This window comes from Python bivittatus, unplaced genomic scaffold (assembly GCF_059951505.1).
Source record: "Python bivittatus isolate LINGU-HERP-01145 unplaced genomic scaffold, Pbiv_v1 ctg000330_np1212, whole genome shotgun sequence".
NCBI classification, from domain to species: Eukaryota; Metazoa; Chordata; class Lepidosauria; order Squamata; family Pythonidae; genus Python; species Python bivittatus.
Window position 1 is genome coordinate 50,749,803 of NW_028277058.1, and position 18,746 is coordinate 50,768,548.

An 18,746-nucleotide genomic window follows, 5' to 3' on the forward strand; every position below is an offset into this window, starting at 1 on the left:
AAAAGCTGAATGGAGCAAAGTATAGAGAGATCCTCAATGAAAACCTGTTCCACAGCGCTCAGGACCTCAGGCTGGGCTGAAGGTTCACCTTCCACCATGACAACAATCCTAAGCACACAGCCAAGACAACATAAGGATGGCTTAGGGACAACTCTGTGAATGTCCTAGAGTGCCCCAGACAGAGCCCTGACTTGAACCCTATTGAACATCTCTGGAGAGACCTGAAAATGGCTGTCCACCAACAGTCCCCATCCAACCTGATTGAGCTTGAGAGGATTTGCAAAGAAGAAGGGCAGAAAACCCCTCAATCCAGGTGTGCAAAGCTTGTTGCATCATACTGAAAAAGACTCGAGGCTGTAACTGCTGCCAAAGGTGCTTTAACAAAGTATTGAGTAAAGGGTCTGAATACTTATGCCAATGTGATATTTCAGTTTTTCCCTTTTAATAAATTTACAGACATTTCTAAAATTCTGTTTTCACTTTGTCCTTATGGGGTACTGAGTGTAGATTAATGAGAAAAAAAATGAATTTGAACTATTGTAGTATTGGGCTGCAACATAACAAAATTGAAAAGTGAAGGGTGTCTGAATACTTTCTGAGTGCACTGTATATTCAGATAACATTATTGGGAATTTGTGGACAGTCCCTTAAAACAGGCATGAGTGTTTTTTTTTAAGGAGGATTCCAGATGTGAGTCAGATGCTTAGAAATGAGAGAGGAGGAAGGGAGGAACCCAACTGCTTGAAAATAAGGAAGGTAAGTTTCCCAATTTTTCTGACTTTAGTTCTACACGTTTCATTCACCAAGTATTTCACTATTTATCATTTCAAAGGCAATCTACAAATTCATGGCATTCTTTGTGCAAATGAATTTGGAGAAGGATGATCTACTCAAACTGATGAGATTGCTAATTAGTATAAGTGGAGAGGGAGAGTCCAATTATTCAGTGAAATTAGATGTGAATTAGTAGGAGATGGTTTATGGCCATTTATTTCTAACATAACAAAAATAATTATTTCCAGAACCTCAAGTGTAGTTTCTAAACATTTGTGTCTGATGTGTATTGTATGTATAATTCAAAATTTGTGTGCATCTGTGCACCATAAAGTACTGTATGGACACATCCTACACTAAGGGTTGTAGTCATTTCACCAACTGCCGAAACTGGTAAAAAAAGAAAACTTAAATACAAGTTGTATTGTCGAAGGCTTTCACACCTGGAATACGTTGGCTGGTGTGGGTCTTCTGGGCTGGATGGCCGTGTTCTGGAAGTTTTGTTTCCTAACGTTTTGCCAGCATCTGTGACCGGCATCTTCAGAGTGCAGGAGCACAGACAGGAGTAGTTCTCTCTGTGCCCAGGATGAGGTGACCCTTTTGTGGGTATTTATAGAGAACTGAGGGGGGGGACTGGGGGTGTGTGGGGTGTGGGTTAACGAGTGGCTGCTTGTTTTGGTGTCAGAATACGTGTGTATCTGGGGATTGGGCAGGGTTTTTTCTTCTATTGAGTTGTTAACGAGTGGCTGCTGGGGGTGATTGGTATGTTCATTGTGTGAGCTGCTCACATGTCCTGGTGGTTGAGCCGAGTTCATTGACCTTTTGCAGGCTGTATTTTTCAGGATTGGTAGCCAGGTTTTGTTGATTTTTAGACTCTCCTCTTTTTTTTATTGAAGCTGTGCTGGTGTTTGTGAATCTCAATGGCTTCCCGGTATAGCCTGGTATAGTGGCTGTTGGTGTTGTCCAGTATCTCTGTGTTTTCAAATAGGATTTTGTGTCCAGTGTGCTTGAGAGCATGTTCAGCTACTGCAGATTTTTCTGGTTGCTATAATCTGCAATGTCTTTCATGTTCTTTTATCCTGGTCTGGATGCTGCGTTTTGTGGTCCCGATGTATACTTGCCCGCAGCAACTTAAATACAAGTTCTCTATCAAGGATGAGGAAATGCAAGTGAATGTGTGACCAGCAGCTAGTAATAATAGCCACCAGTATAGAAAGCTGGAAAGATAATTTTATATCTGATTAGTACCAGTGGATACCTGATATATGATATTTGAACTGACACATATTTGCCTCTATTGATATTTGAATTTGAATAAGTTTAGATAGATAGATAGATAGATAGATAGATAGATAGATAGATAGATAGATAGATAGATAGATGAAAAAGGATGTGGACTTGAACAATCTGATCGACTTTTTAGGAATGGCCTATGATATTTCTATTTTTTAAATTCTAACTTCATATCGTATGTAGACTGTTGATGTTTTTAATTAGCTAATATTTGAGTACTTCTTTAGCTTTGACATTGTTATTACCATTTCTAATAATACACACAAATATTTAAAGACAGGTTGTTTTGCCACAACTAATTTATATGAGGGGTGGTTATGTATTCTTTTGCACTGTTGCAGGGAGATGGACTGCTCTGTAAGCTTAAAACTTCAGTAATATGCCTCATGCAAACTATCACATTTCCAGTGCTGCTATTGCCACTTTCAAAGCTTATATAAAATGCTTACATAAGAATTATGACTAACCATAAAACCATGGGTGACATTTTGGCCGTACAAAGACAGATCTCTTTCCAACATAACCATAACTTCTTCCACATGATTCATTGTTTATGTATGTTGTACTGGCTTTGCAAAAAGATACTTTTTTCTAGCAGCCATACCAAAAAAAAAAAAAGTTATATAGTAACTGAACAGTATAGTGAAGTTTATAAATATACCCAGAATTAGTGTTTTTGTTTGTTTATTTTAACTATAGTATATCCAGCTGACTTGAAAGCAGAAAAATAAAATCATTTTCTTTTGATGCCATCTCCTGGCTGAAACAAAATGTTTTGTTTTGTTTTTCTATTTATTATTTTTCAAATTTATATATGCCACCCATCTCACTGTACAAGTGACTCTAGGCAGCATTACAAGTAAAAAACTAAAATCTTAGAGAAAATATACAAGTTAAAAACGACAAAAGGTTAAAATTCAAACTAAAAAGTTATTCAACTCTACATTTAGCATGCTGGTGGGTTTCACAGAATGCAGCACAGATGTATAGATTTTTGCAACCATCTGTAGAACTCCATTATTATGGCTTAGAAGTCATGGTTTATGACTCCAAGTGTTTTGTAAACCCAGCTGATTATGGCTTATCTAATAGACCACAGTTTTTATTTTTGCTTTAATATATAGACAAGAAAGGAAAAAGCACAACGTATTGCCTACCTGAAATCATTTAGCCTAGTTTTTTAAACAAATAATTAAACCTCGATCACACAAAATAATTGGTCCTTCCATCAATTATAGTGAATAAACCATTGTTTAAACTATAGTTTATAAAAACACTCTCATTATCTCAGTTCACATATCAACCATGCTTGAACTACAATTAGCTGTACAATACACTGGACTATAAACATGGTGTAATAATTGCAATGTCTGGAGGTACAGAACACATTCAGCCAAAACCTAGCACGGGTTAGAGTGGGATGTGATCCAGGTTATTAATTCCAGGACCCCACTTCAACAGCTACTTCAGAAATGCATAAAAGGATAGATCTAGAGAATTTTACGTGATTTAGGCTTTTTTTTTTTTTAATCACAGTCCACAAATACTTCAGCTATTTTAGGCCTTATTTTCCTACTCACAATCATGGTAGGTGAAAGCCATGCTTGAAAAATATTTGCAAGCCTTTTCCCCTTTCTCCAGATGGATGTACAGTCAGGTCCAGAGATATTGGGACATCGACACAGTTCTAACATCTTTGGCTCTATATACCACCACAATGGATTTGGAATGAAACAAACACAATGTGCGTTAACTGCAAACTGTCAGCTTTAATTTGAGGGTATGTACATCCAACTCAGGTGAACGGTGTAGGAATTACAACAGTTTGCATATGTGCCTCCCACTTGTTAAGGGACCAAAAGTAATGGGACAGAATAATAATCATACATCAAACTTCCCCTTTTTAATACTTGGTTGCAAATCCGTTGCAGTCAATCACAGCCTGAGGTCTGGAATGCATAGACATCACCAGACGCTGGGTTTCATCCCTGGTGATGCTCTGCCAGGCCTCTACTGCAACTGTCTTCAGTTCTTGCTTGTTCTTGGGGCATTTTCCCTTCAGTTTTGTCTTCAGCAAGTGAAATGCATGCTCAATGGGATTCAGGTCAGGTGATTGGCTTGGCCATTGCATAACAGTCCACTTCTGTCCCTTCAAAAACTATTTGGTTGCTTTTCCAGTATGCTTTGGGTCATTGTCCATCTGTACTGTGAAGCGCCGTCCAATGAATTCTGCAGCATTTGGCTGAATGTGAGCAGATAATATTGCCCGAAACACTGCAGAATTCATCCTGCTGCTTTTGTCAGCAGTCACATCATCAATAAATACAAGAGAACCAGTTCCATTGGCAGCCATACATGCCCACGCCATGACACTACCATCACCATGCTTCACTGATGAGGTGGTATGCTTAGGATCATGAGCAGTTCCTTTCCTTCTCCATACTCTTCTCTTCCCATCACTCTGGTACAAGTTGATCTTGGTCTCATCTGTCCATAGGATGTTGTTCCAGAACTGTGAAGGCTTTTTTAGATGTTGTTTGGCAAACTCTAATCTGGCCTTCCTGTTTTTGAGTCTCACCAATGGTTTACATCTTGTGGTGAACCCTCTGTATTCACTCTGGTGAAGTCTTCTTTTGATTGTTGACTTTGACACACATACACCTACCTCCTGGAAAGTGTTCTTGATCTGGCCAACTGTTGTGAAGGGTGTTTTCTTCACCAGGGAACGAATTCTTCGGTCGTCCACCACAGTTGTTTTCCATTGTCTCCCGGGTCTTTTGGTGTGGCTGAGCTCACCGGTGCGTTCCTTCTTTTTGAGAATGTTCCAAACAGTTGTTTTGGCCATGCCTAATGTTCTTGCTATCTCTCTGATGGGTTTGTTTTGTTTCTTCAGCCTACTGATGGCTTGCTTCACTGATAGTGACAGCTGTTTGGATCTCATCTTGAGAGTTGACAGCAACAGATTCCAAATGCAAATAGCACACTTGAAATGAACTCTGGGCCTTTTATCTGCACATTGTAATTGGGGTACTGAGGGAATATCACACACCTGGCCATGGAACAGCTGAGAAGCCAATTGTCCCATTACTTTTGGTCCCTTAACAAGTGGGAGGCACATATGCAAACTGTTGTAATTCCTACACCATTCACCTGAGTTGGATGTACATACCCTCAGATTAAAGCTGACAGTCTGCAGTTAACGCACATTGTGTTTGTTTCATTCCAAATCCATTGTGGTGGTGTATAGAGCCAAAGATGTTAGAATTGTGTCGATGTCCCAATATTTCTGGACCTGACTGTATATCCACATACCCTTCCCTCCCTTCAGAAAGAAGTTCCCTGGGATATCTTTTTCAACCTTTGCAGGGTGTGGGCTGCTTTATATGGATTCTGTGGATCTGATTCTCTTTTCTTTTCATGGTCTGGAGCCAGATGCAACTGAACTGTAACTCTTTGACATATTCTGTGTTCACACCCCTCTTGCAGAGCAGAAATTCAATGGACTTTACTTTGGGTAAACTTGCTGAAGATCCCACTGCTCATTTTGCTCTAATGTTACTGAGTGGCTATTTTTCATCTCCTTAGCCCACTGTTTCTTAACCTTGGCAACTTTAAGACATGTGGACTTCAACTCCCAGAATTCCCCAGCCAGCCATGGGGAATTCTGGGAATTGAAGTCCACATGTCTTAAAGTTGCCATGGTTAAGAAACACTGCCTTACACTTAGGGTGTGTTCATATGTGGGTGTTAGGGAAGGTCTTTAAAGACAGGGAAAGTATCTGGTATAAACTGGCTTATTAGGCAAAAGCAGGGGAGGGGGAACCAAAGGAAGTTTTTCATCAAACTTCCCTAAAAATCTCCAGGACCTGATTAAATTATGAACTTCCATTCTATTTTTGATCTGACTCTGCCATTTGTTATGTAATAAAGAGTAATTGTTTTCTGTCTCTAGCTAAATAAAAGACAGCAAAAGAAGGTATTCCCCAATTTCAAAGAATTTCCTGGGTCAGCAGTAGCAGCGGCCACCATCACCAAAAGAAAATATCCTCAAGGAAAATGACTAGCAAGAAGATCAGGTCAGTCGTGCCCTTTTTTGCTCCTTGCCTTTCAAAAGCTGGTGATTCTGTTCACATGATATTTGTCATTACTGAAGGTGAGAAATAGGTTATTGAATGGAGCATAAGAGAATTTAGCTGGAAAAGAGCAGAGGGATCACAATCTACTGCACATTTCCTAAGAGAAAAACAGAGTAGAAGTGAGCAATAAATGCAGTGACTGAAACTGCTTCAGCCAACATTCTCCCATTCACACTAATACAGTAATACCTTGGTTCACGAACACTTCTGTTCACAAACAATTCGGTTCACGAACAGCACCGTTTGCAAAATTTTGCTTCCATTTGCGAACTCCGCATCGGGTGACGAACACGACCCGCGGCCATCTTCCCTGCTCTGACACGTGGTCATGGCTTCCTGTAGGCGAGGGGGACTCTCCCTCGAAACAATAACCGTCTCCCCACCCGCCTTCCTGTCCTCCACGCCAGAAGTCACTTCAAGCAAGATTAGTGTTCTCTCTCTTCGTACTGTACTGTACTGCACTTGGTTTCATATTTTTGTGGTTTAAAAAAAAAGTACATATGGTTCAGAACGGATTAACTTTATTTACACTGAACCTTATGGGAAAATTTGATTCGGTTGGTGACCAAAATCGATTGGCAACCACATTCGTAGGGGTCAGAACAGATTAACCTTATTTACATTGAACCTTATGGGGAAATTTGATTCGGTTCGCGACCAATTCGGTTCGCGACCAGAATCATGGAACAAATTAAGTTCATGAACCGAGGTACCACTGTATTTATAATACAAGAGCTGTTTTTACTGTTTCATCATCGAACATGCAAAGCATTCCTGCGAGGACAACATAGAAGAAGCATGAGATTTGAAAGAACACTCATTCTTTTTTAAAAATGTTGGTAACTATCCTCCTCCTCCTTTTCAGCCTTCCAGCAAAATTAATCAATGGAGGTATAGCTGGCCTTGTGGGGGTAACTTGCGTTTTCCCCATTGATTTGGCCAAAACCCGTCTCCAGAATCAGCAAGGACGAGCAGTCTACACAGGCATGTGCGTGAGTAATGGCACAGAATAATAAGATTAGACCTGAAAGGAATCCAAATGTGTTCTATTGATGCATCTCCTAGCACTGTTGAGTAGGGCTCAAAGTTCTCTGGGTTTTTTCCTCTTATCTATAATGTTTTTAATATAATATCTTATAAAGCAGCCCTCCCCAACCTGTGTTGGGCCTGCAACTCCCAAAATTTCTAAACTGTATGTTGCAGATCCAGCAATTCTGAAAAGCATCAGGATGGGAAAGATGCTAGAGTGCATGAGGAAAATTATTCACATTTCCTACAATTACCAGCAAGTGCAGTTAAATGAGCATCAATGATACAGTGTTACCAACAATCAGAAATAAAATCAGTAATGAAAAAGAATTCTTCTGCGTATCTACTAAAGGCTGAATATAATGAGCTTTTCAACAGTCTTGGTGCCAAAGCTAAGAAGGCCTTGCTACCCCAAGGAGAAACACCATGGAAGATCAGGGAGCAACACCTCTGCAAGAAAAATTACAAATATGAATCCCAACTTTGAAATAGTTTTTACTATTGTTTCTTCCTCTCATATTCTAGGCAGGATTGTTTGGTGAAGACAATACGCTCAGAAGGGTTCTTTGGCATGTATCGAGGTAATCCCTATAGAAATGGAAGGACCTTACTTTGCCCTAGAATTGTAATAATTTGTTGTCTACAATATCTCAATTTAAAGTAAAACACATGATTTCAGAAATGTGTATGATTGTTCCAAACTGGAAATGAAATACTAGCATTGCAGAGAGGAATTTAAAAGTAATATATAGAATGTTTTTCTTAATTCCTATCAATTCCAGCTAATCCGGTGAATTTTTGGAAGCTTTAGTCCAAGAACACGTGGAATCCCCAGTTTGCCAACTCCAGTATAGGAACTAAAGATAGTTTCAAGATAGCCACAAATAATTGGGGGGGGGGGTCTTTTGATTTTATGTACTATAAACATATATCCTGCATTGTTCCATTAATGTTTCTTCAAAAGTGAATGTTGTAGAGTTCAGGAGTTAGTTTCCCAAATAGTATCCCACTGGAAGTTTCTGGCTTGCTGTTCTAGCACTAGGATCTCTGGCCAGCATCCATCACTTGTGAGACTATATTCTGAAAACTGGTATCATGCTATTCTTAGCCGTTCTTTTTTAATTCCCTTGGTTCCTTTCATAAAAACATCAATGCCTTACTCCTTAGAGCAGTGTTGTCCAAACTTGGCCACTTTAAGATGAGTGGACTTCAAGTCCCAGAATTCCCCAGCCAGCCATGGCTGGCTGGGGAATTCTGGGAGTTGAAGTCCACTCATCTTAAAGTGGCCAAGTTTGGACAACACTGCCTTAGAGCATGCAGAACTTCATCTGATACAGTCCTTCTTAGACTGCACTGCTTCAGACTACCCTTGGGCAGCACAGAAAAGAATAATTGTAAGGTGTAAGGCATGAGTGTTGAGAAGGTTTCCCATTATCTCTAAAGCCAATCTGGGCACCATTTTCAGAAACATACCCTGCTTTGGCGAGGGAGGGGTAGAGTCATAAGAACACATAGAGAACCTTGCTGGGTAATGCCAACAGGCCATCTTGTATCTCCCAGTGCCAAACCAGCAGCATCTAAAAAGCTGACAAGCATCAACCAGAGTGCTCTAGCCTTCTTCTGCTCTTGCTCCTACCAACTGGTATTTCCATCTCAATACAGTCAATCCATATAAAAGCATATGTTGAGTTTAATGTATCTAAAGAATACCATTTTCTTCTTGGGTGCATTCTTCATGCACTGAATTTGAAAACATGAAACAATTTCTGGAAATGCTACAGGACTTTTTAAAAGGTTGTTATATATATTTGATACTTTAAAAAAAAAAAGATTATTTATTTCTGAAGCCCTGAGGTGATAACACTTAGTTGAGTTTGGGTGATCTAAAAAAACTAAGCAGGTTTAGACTTAATTAGTACTTGGATAAGAGACTACCAGGAAATCCTAGGGCTGTAGGCTACACTGGGAAGTCAGAAAAATTATCCTTCAAGAAGACAATGGCATTTTTGCATCGCTGGGAAGAAAACTACATGAAAAACACCAGGAGCTGAGTTAGACTCGAAGGAGACTTTATCTTCCTGAATATGTGATGTTTATTATTATTTTGGAGGAATATTTATTTAGTGTTGGAACACAGAAAGACAGGTATATATCCAATAATAATTGAAATTATTTAAAAATTATTGCTTTTATGGATCTTTGTGCATGAGAGAGGAAGATCAGTATTTCTTGTTGGAGGCGGGATGACCCAGCAAACTACAAAGCAAGACTCTTTATTGCCTCTTCTATTCTCTCTAAGGGGCTGCTGTAAACCTCACTCTCGTCACTCCTGAAAAGGCGATCAAGTTGGCAGCCAATGATTTCTTCCGACAGTTGCTCTCCGAGGATGGGTATGGGGAAAACAGCATTTGTTCTTTGCTTATAATCTTGCTACAACCTGAGCATTGTTTTCATCTGCACTTTTGAACTGGTCCTATGCATTTGTGCTACTCTCAACAGAAAAGAATTGTCATTGGTCAGGGAAATGCTGGCTGGCTGTGGAGCTGGGACATGCCAGGTGGTGGTCACATCCCCAATGGAAATGTTGAAAATTCAGCTACAAGATGCTGGACGGCTAGGTGAGCACCCTCATTTCTATAAACCAGAAAGGTAAAAAAAAAGTTATTTTGCTTCATTTTTGTAGTAAAATGTCTTATTATGTAAATAAATTTTCATATTTACTAGGACAGTTCCTCTTATGTTCTTATCTGTCAGCCACAAAATACCAACAATTACGTGAGCCAACCAGGTCACTCTTCCAGCTGGCTGATAGGAGAATGGAAAGAATAGCAATCAGTCAATGCCTTGCTCCCATTTCATGTTTCTAATGTATGTTGCTTACATTTGCCTGCTGATTTCCAAGGGGGGGAAAAGTGGTTGCTATGGAGGGAGATGTAAAGCTTGCATTTATCCATCTATTATTTTCAAGACCAGGGAAATTATAACATTTCATCATGATGCCACTGGCTGAACCTCTGTGGGTGGTGGGGTAAAGTCGGACCTGAACCCCAAAGCTGGGAGGTAGAGTGAAGCACTTTCCTACCAGTGGTAAAATGGCTCATCCACTAAGCTGTGTAGAGCTTCATCACTACAAATGGAAACACTGCCTTCTGCCATTTTTGATGCACAACAGGTGCCTCAGAACTATCAGTTCATGCAATTGTACAGGTACAGAGTTACTTCTGGAGAGATCAAAGAGCTGTATGGATATACCAGATGCCAATGATGAAGGCTTATCTCACTATGGATGGTGGGACTTATCGTCAAACACATCTAGAGGGCAGCAGTTTGGGAAAGTGCATTTTTCCAGTGCATTTCCTTCTGCTGGGTTATTAGAAGTTAAATCTCTGAGGAAGGGGCTGCTTGTTTTTAGTGCACGCACATATAAATGCATACATGTGATGAAAACTAAGACTCTACATCAACCTTTCCCATCTTGGCTAGGGATTCTGGGAACTGAAGTCCAACACATCTGGAGGGCACCAGGTTGAGACAGACTGTTTTATATGGAGCACAGCTTTCCATTTCACATCTGCAGGTGAAGTCTACACTGATCCTAAATAATATAATGTCAGACATGGTGTTTGTTTTTAGCTACTAATGAGAGAAAAACATCTGTCTTTACATTTTCAGTAGTAGACAGACAACCAAGGAACAAATTAATATAGTTTGAGACAGATAGACCAGAGGATTAAGCAATGCATAATGAAGCTCAGCTACTGACTCTTGGTATTCAAACAGGAATATGCAGCTGCCTGAAGTAATGGTAGCAGCTGTCTGAACTTACTTGGCTTTGGGAACTAAGTAGGGTCAAGCTGCTTAGTATGTGAATGAAAAACCACTAGGAAATCCCATAACTGTAGATTAGACTGGGAGATTAAAAAAAAATGAGAGACCACTTCTCTATTATTGCTGGGAAAATGCATGGACCTCATCAAGAGTTGTGTTTAGCTATCAGAGACTTTATATTACAAAGAGGTCTTTATTTTTACCCATTAATCTTGAAGGTCTGCTTGTGTAAGACCCACAACTTCTAAAAATCCAGCCTTCAGGGCTCAAGATTTTATATATATATATAAATAATTTGTATAATTTTTGGTGAGAATTTTTATCAAAACGTTTGCAAACTTGGTGCAGAAACAGTATGAAACCATCTTCTGTTCAAAAAAATTCAGAAGTTGTAGAAAGTGAAAGTGACTTGCCTATCACGAGAACAAAAACATTATTTCTATCTTTCAGCTGCTCATCAGCAGAAGGCCTTGGGGCTGGAGGGAACAGCTGCTGCTACTTCTCACCCACCAAAAGGACAGCCTTACACCACTGGGTCTATGGCAGCCCCTAAACGCCCTTCTGCCACTAGGATTGCAAGTGAACTGCTGCGCACCCAAGGGATAGCAGGCCTGTATAAAGGGCTAGGGGCCACCCTACTCAGGTGAAAAGAGTGTGGAATCTCCTTTTCTATAAGTTCTATAGTAGCAACATTTAATAGTCTAAGAAGAGAACTGAATTGGATTCAGCACTTTTTATACATTGTCTTTTACACTCATAAAAACTCGATTGACTTCAGAATTGGAGTCAGTGTCCCTACAACTGGCTATTGGATAACTGCTTTGGATGGTGGGAATTAATAGGATTTAAATTCATGCATGAAACTGGATCAGCTACAGCACTTTGGCTCTGTAGAGTTTCATCCTGGGCTTTGGATCTTTTTTCATAACTGAATATTTGGATAGTTTATTATGCTCCCTTCTTTCTGTAAATAGGCCTAAATGCCTTAATTGAAATTCTCAGTAGTCTCTAAGTCCTCCAAACATTGCCCATTACTACAGTACTTTATGGTGATCTTTATGTATTTCAAAAATATTGCTAAAATCTAATGGCATCAAGTCTGATTGTCAGGTTCATCTATAAAATGTATCTGCACATGAGAAGATTTTATACTTTGTCTCCCCTATGTTATTTTTGTTATTCCCAATGTGATATTTTCAAAGTTTGTAATAATACAGGCGTAACCAAATTGCAAAGGAAAAGATGAAGAGGGCATCTTTGATATGTATTGTGACATAAATTCTACCAGATGACACTCCATTAGTAATCATATATGACCTAGGGATTGAATAAAATACGTCAGTACAAAATATAACTTTTTGAGGAAATCCAAAACAAGCAAAAAATCTATTTCAGTAATTTGTAAGAAAACATATCAAAAGCTTTCTCAGCATCCCCCCCAAAAATAAAGATTGCCAGATTCTGTATACATTCAAGTAAAGCAAATACAAAAATTGGGCATTTTATATTATCAGAACTGTGAGGGTCTTTTATAAGTCCATCTCGAGATGGATGTGTAATAGTTGTAAAAACAAGCTGTAATTTAAGAGCCAAAGGAGCTGTTAAAATCTTGGCATCCATATTTATCAATGGAATAAGTCTGCAACGGGAGCATCATAAAATCTTTACCTGTCTGAGGAAGAACAGTAACTTGCCTCACTGAAATGAGGGGAAGGACTTCATTTGAAAAAACTTCATCATATGCTTCCAAGAAAGTAGGAGATAAGAACCTAATAAAGTTGTTATACCAATGACTTGGAAATTACATTGCATAGATTTAACGTTAGTCATAATTTCTTGAAGAGAAGTTATAATGAAGTAAAATTTTTTTAATGAAGTAAAAAAAAATTTCTTTGTTTTTCTTTGTTTTTCTTCTTTTTTTTCTTCTTTTTTTTCTTCTTTTTTATTATTGTGAGCCGCCCAGAGTCACCCGTTGGGGGAGATGGGCGGCATACAAGTCTGAAAAAAATAAATAAAAAAATAGCCATCTGCTCCAGTGAGAACTATGGAAATCCCTCCAGGGCTTACCTGAAATGTTCTACTTCTACTCTCAATAGGGATGTGCCTTTTTCCATAATTTATTTTCCACTCTTTGCCAACATTAACAAGTTGGGACAGAAAACCTCTGAAGAAAAAGCATCTTTCTTGCATTCATTTGTGTCTGGCTGCATGGCAGGATCTGTGGCCGCAGTTGCAGTCACTCCATTGGATGGTGAGTATTAGATGATGCTCCTGTAAAAAAAAAAAAAAGTCTATTTCCATCCTATCACAAAACACTGCAATAATTCATGGGCTTCAAATGAGTATTTCTACTGTGGGAAAGCCCAGGTGGTGCACATTATTTTCAGGATTGTTAATAAAATGGGTTGGAAAGTCTGAGGGATGGGTGCTCCCCACCTCCAGGAAAGGGGAGAGAGGAGGAAGAGGTTATAAACTCTTCTGTAGAGCCATTGAGGAACAGAATTTGTTAGTTGGAGCTGGGGCCTATTTTTATTTTTTATATTATTCTTAAGATATTCTGGGTTTTTTTTTTAATAGCTGTTTGATTTAGCAATATAGAAGCACAAATAAAAAATTAACAAAGCAATCAAGCTATGGGAAGGAAAGTTACTTATCCCAAACTCCCCCCTCCCCCCAGTTTTTTCTCCATGTAATGATGTCTCCTGTCTTCTTACTGAGCAGATGAAAACATGCTGTCTTGTTTCCTGCTTTTGCACAGAGAAAACTACTCCATAGAGGAGAAGGCCAGGGAGCAGTTGCCTTTATGAAGTTGTTTTCTCCAGAGAGGAGACAGGAAGCAAAACTATCTTCTCCTGGAGAAAGCAAATCCATATTAGAAGGCTTGGAGAGCAGTTTTGGTCCTCTTGAACATCTTTGGATGAAGACAAATGGAAAGCTTATTTTAATACCCAAGCCCAGGATCCTGTTCCATTTTGCAAGTCAGGATGATAAATCAGGTTTTGATTTTACTTTATTAATCCTGGCTTCAGGGGAAAAGGTTTTGGTTACAGTAAATTTGCAGTTAGGGTTAGTACAGTAATGTAAGCTAATAGGAGGAATCAAGAAGAGGTGAACAGATTTCATTCATGGATATGCAATATATTTGTGGTAAAGCAACCTTTTACTTGGATAAAAAAATAACACAGCTAATACAGTGGTACTTCTACTTACGAACTTAATCCATTTCGTGACTCTGATCGCAAGTCGAGTTGGTCGCAGGTCGAAGTAAATTTTCCCATAAGGTTCAATGTAATTACCATTAATCCGTTCTGGCGTCCGCGGACCACGTGTCAGGGGCGGAAAAATGGCCGCGGACCATGCGGCAGGGCAGAAAAATGGCCGCGGACCACGTGGCACGGGCGGAAAAATGGCCGCGGACCACGTGGCACGGGCGGAAAATGGCCGCGGACCACGTGGAACAGGCGGAAAATGGCCGCGGATCCGGTTCGTAAGTTGAGGTGAGTTCGTAAGTAGAGGTAAATTTTTGGGGCTGGAGCTGATCGTATCTCGAAAAATTCGTAAGTAGGGGCATTCGTAAGTAGAGGTACCACTGTATATCTAAAACTGAAACAGTTTGGGGAAGAAAGAACCACATGCTTACTAGTAAATTTCTGATCAGAAATTAGTATTTTGGGAGGTTTATTTAATTGCACAGTTTCTTGTCCGGAAATAAATAAGTGAATAAATAATAAAATCTGAGTCTTGAAGTTATTCCTCTGCATGTGTAAATCTTTAAACCAAATTTCTTTGCATAGATTTAACAAACTGTATCTTGTTACAGTTCTAAAAACTCGCATCCAAACTCTGAAGAAAGGACTGGGAGAAGATACCTACAATGGAATAACTGACTGTGCCAGGTAAACAGAAATAAATATGATTCATTTTCCATGAACCAACAGTTAAGCATTAAACGCTTGATCTCTGAAAAATGTTCCCCGCACACTAAGGCTTAGAAACTTCTACTAGCCTGGACAGGTGAATACATTGGGAATTCAGAAAGTAAGCTGTGGATGTTCTTTTGGGGAGGAACAGCTTGCTCATTCACAAAATGGTTGCTATAACAGGTGTGAGCAATCACACAATACCATTTGACCAAAGCAAACTGATGAAGATGGGTTTTTTTCTAACCCCACGACAGCCACAGAATGTTCTCTTGCACTTTAGTCTACCTTTACTTTGGGATGGGGGTGGGAGTGGAGGTGGAGGGCGTGTTTCCAAAGGAAGTGCTGTGTTGCACTTACACACTAACGTCATTCTCTAAACAGCAGATGTTTCACCTTCCATGCCGAAAGCCCTAGCTGCTACTTACATGGGTTGCCTGCAGAAGCAAGACTGTGACAGAAGTCCAAGAACATCAGTCTCTGCCTTTCCACAATAATGCTGGGGCCCATGCTGTGCACTGCAAGCCCTCTTGTACACTGAATGGGGCCATGCAGTCTTTGACAGTGATTGGTGCTTTAGAATGCACAGGAGCAGAAGCACCAAGACCCTTTTAATGTGGGTACTGTGCTTTTCAGACTTCTGTAGGAGCCTTAAAAAAGACAGGGCTGATTTAATAAGCTAATTTGTTTTAAAAGATGCATCTTTTTTTCAGGTTCACTTGGAAATCTGAAAAAGTGGTACAATTGCTTTAAAGGGAGGTGTTGCACTTGGACTGCTGTAGGTTCCAGAATACCTCTTCTAAATAATTTTTGAAGTATGGAAAGCTCTAGTGTTTGATGCACTTCTGTTACTGATAGCAACAGGTGCTACTCAGGATATGTTTACTTAAATTATTTCACTGTGTGTATCATCTGCAGGAAGATCTGGATTCATGAGGGTCCTTCTGCCTTCATGAAAGGAGCAGGATGTCGTGCATTGGTGATAGCTCCTCTCTTTGGCATTGCCCAAGGAGTCTACTTCATTGGCATTGGAGAATGGATCATGAGCTTTTTCAAATAATACCATCTTGCATTTGAAGAAGACTCTGGATTAAGTTTTCACAAATTCCAAAGAATCACTGGAAGACCAATAGAACCATCTGGTTGTGAGCATTTTTGTGGGTGATAAAGAACCATCCAGGAAGATGGGTTACAAGAAATACCAATCCCGGGGTTCACCATTGCTTCTTTTTCTAATCAGATGACTTTTGACAAGCTAGAATATAGATGTTGTGCTTCTAAACAGATATATTCTAGGTAAATCTTCATTAGATTAACTAGATCTGATAGAGCCTTCTTTGACTGAAAGCATATTTGAAAGCTACGGTATCTGTAAAAATGACTAAAATAATAACAAATACAATAACATGTAGCACAGAGTGGAAGAAGAGGTAATCTGCTTTTGGGGAAGTCAACCTGCACCCCTGAATCTCCTCTGACTATAGTCACTAAAAATGAGTGGCATGTTGTTCTGTCATTTTGAGTTTGGAAACCCTAAAAAAATTAACATAAACCATGAAATATGCTTAGTGTTGCTTTAAAAAAAGGAGAGAAAATCCCCAAACTCCTTCCAAAATGCAAGGGAAAAGCTTTTAAAAACCTCCTCCATCAATGCAGCTCTAGGATACCCAAAATGTTAAACGTAGCTCCTGACCGTCCAGATTGCCCACTCTTGATCTACATGGGAAGTATACACTCTGTGGGCCTTTTCTCTGGTTTGGATTCTATTCACTAATCTCCTACTTTCCTTTATAGTATTTTTCTTAGGTTTCCCCAAGGATGCATGTAGGCCATCATTTCATCCCTTGCTGTCCTAATCAACACCTGGCCAATTATGGATGACCTCCCCCCCCCAAAAAAAAGGGGGAGCTGTAGGTTAGACTGGGAAGTTAGAAAAACATCCGGTAAGAAAGCAATGGCAAACCATTTCAATATTGTTGCTGAGAAAAACTACATGTTTATATTCATGTGGTTGTCAGGAACCAGACTTGACTTGAAGGAGTCTATATTTTTATGCTTTGTATGACTGCATGCATGGACTTTGTGCCTCTTGATTTTATTTGTGCCTGGTCTAAATTGTATAGTCAGATGTTTTAGTTGCACAGATTGCCATTCACCAACACTGGACACGCCAAATTCTTCCTGCAGCATGGCTGATGTTTTAAAAGACATTAAAAATAAGCTGATCTAGGGTATTAATGCCATTTTTTTTGCCTGTGGATTTCTTTAAAACATGTTTTACCTCACGTTTTCAAACTGGAGTTATCCAGAATCAGGATCAAAGTTAAGCTTCCTTCCCAAGCAGCCTTTAATTCAGAAAAGACAACTAATTGGGGGACAAAGTCAGGCTCTGTGAAGAAGGATTGGATAGTAAAGGAAACTAACATTCACTTTATAGTTGTACACATAAGGGAGTTTGGAAAGAATCATTTAAATTCCATGAAGAGAGAGAAAGGTCAAAATATAAGCCCAATGATAGGGCTGAATATCTGGAAAATTAAAAACTGCTTCTCCATCAGACAGACATAATTTAGATAAAGAAAACCTGGGGTTCTCTCCATCCCACTAAAATCTCTGTCAATATACAGTACTGTGCAAAAGTTTTAGGCAGGTGTGAAAAAATGCTGTAAAATAATGCTTTCAAAAATATATATTGTAATTGTTTATGTTTATCAATTTACAAAATGCAAAGGGAGCGAACAGAAGAGAAATTTAAATCAAATCAATATTTGGTGTGACTACCTTTTGGCTTCATCCAGCATCAATTCTTACACTTGCACACTTTGTACACTTGCACAAAGTCAGGGATCTTGTAGGATTAGAGTCAGGTATATGATTAACTAATTACACCAGGCAGGTGCTAATGATCAATTTCATATGTAGGTTGAAACACAGTCATTAACTGAAACAGCTGGGTAGGAGGCTTAAAACTGGGTGAGGAACAGTCAAACTCTGCTACTAAGGTGAGGTTGTGGAAGACAGTTTCATGTCACAGGTCATACACCATGGCAAGACTGAGCACAGCAACAAGACAGAAGGTAGGTAGTTATACTGCATCAGCAGGGTCTCTTCCAGGCAAACATTTCAAAGCAGACTTGGGTTTCAAGATTCGGGTTTTGCTGTTCAAGCTCTTTTGAAGAAACACAAAGGAATGGGCAACGTTGAGGACCGTAGACACAGTGGTCGGCCAAGGAAACAATGCAGCAGATGAAAGACACATCATGCTTATTTCCCTATGACATCGGAAGATGTCCAGCAGTGCCATCAGCACAGAACTGGTGGAAACTGGTGGGACTCAGGTGCACCCATCTACTGTCTGGAAAAGTCTGGCCAGAAGTGGTCCTCATGGAAGAATTGTGGCCAAAAAGCCCTACCTCCGACGTGGAAACAAGGCTAAGCGACTCAACTATGCATGAAAACATAGGAACTGGGGTGCAGAAGAATGGCAGCAGGTGTTCTGGACTAATGAGTCAAAATTTGAAATATTTGGCTGTAGCAGGAGGCAGTTTATTCATCGAGGAGCTGGAGAGCAGTACAATAATGAGTGTCTGCAGGCAACAGTGAAGCATGGTGGAGGTTCCTTGCATGTTTGGGGCTGCATTTCTGCAAATGGAGTTGGAGATTCAGTCAGGATCAATGGTGTCCTCAATGCTGAGAAATACAGGTAGATACTTATCCATCATGCCATACCATCAGGGAGGTGTGTGATTGGCCCCAAATTTATTCT

At 39.6% G+C, this 18,746-nt stretch overlaps 1 protein-coding gene across 3 annotated transcripts; it reads left to right on the plus strand.

Annotated features, from left to right (window-relative positions):
- Nucleotides 1-684: 684 nt before the first annotated feature.
- SLC25A18 (solute carrier family 25 member 18) lies at nt 685-17,655 on the plus strand. 3 transcript variants are annotated; one of them, XM_007437989.3, is made up of 10 exons: nt 685-756; nt 6,020-6,143; nt 7,069-7,191; nt 7,758-7,813; nt 9,532-9,622; nt 9,732-9,850; nt 11,511-11,703; nt 13,157-13,311; nt 14,881-14,956; nt 15,899-17,654. In XM_007437989.3, exons 2-10 carry the CDS (start codon nt 6,124-6,126, stop codon nt 16,038-16,040), a joined length of 975 nt encoding a protein of 324 aa, XP_007438051.1. In that variant the 5' UTR covers nt 685-756; nt 6,020-6,123; the 3' UTR covers nt 16,041-17,654. The 3 variants fall into 3 exon arrangements, with proteins under 3 accessions (XP_007438051.1, XP_087997395.1, XP_087997397.1); XM_088141269.1 differs by lacking the exon at nt 685-756 and having other exon boundaries at nt 6,031-6,143; nt 15,899-17,655; XM_088141271.1 differs by lacking the exons at nt 685-756; nt 6,020-6,143 and having other exon boundaries at nt 7,120-7,195.
- Nucleotides 17,656-18,746: the final 1,091 nt, after the last annotated feature.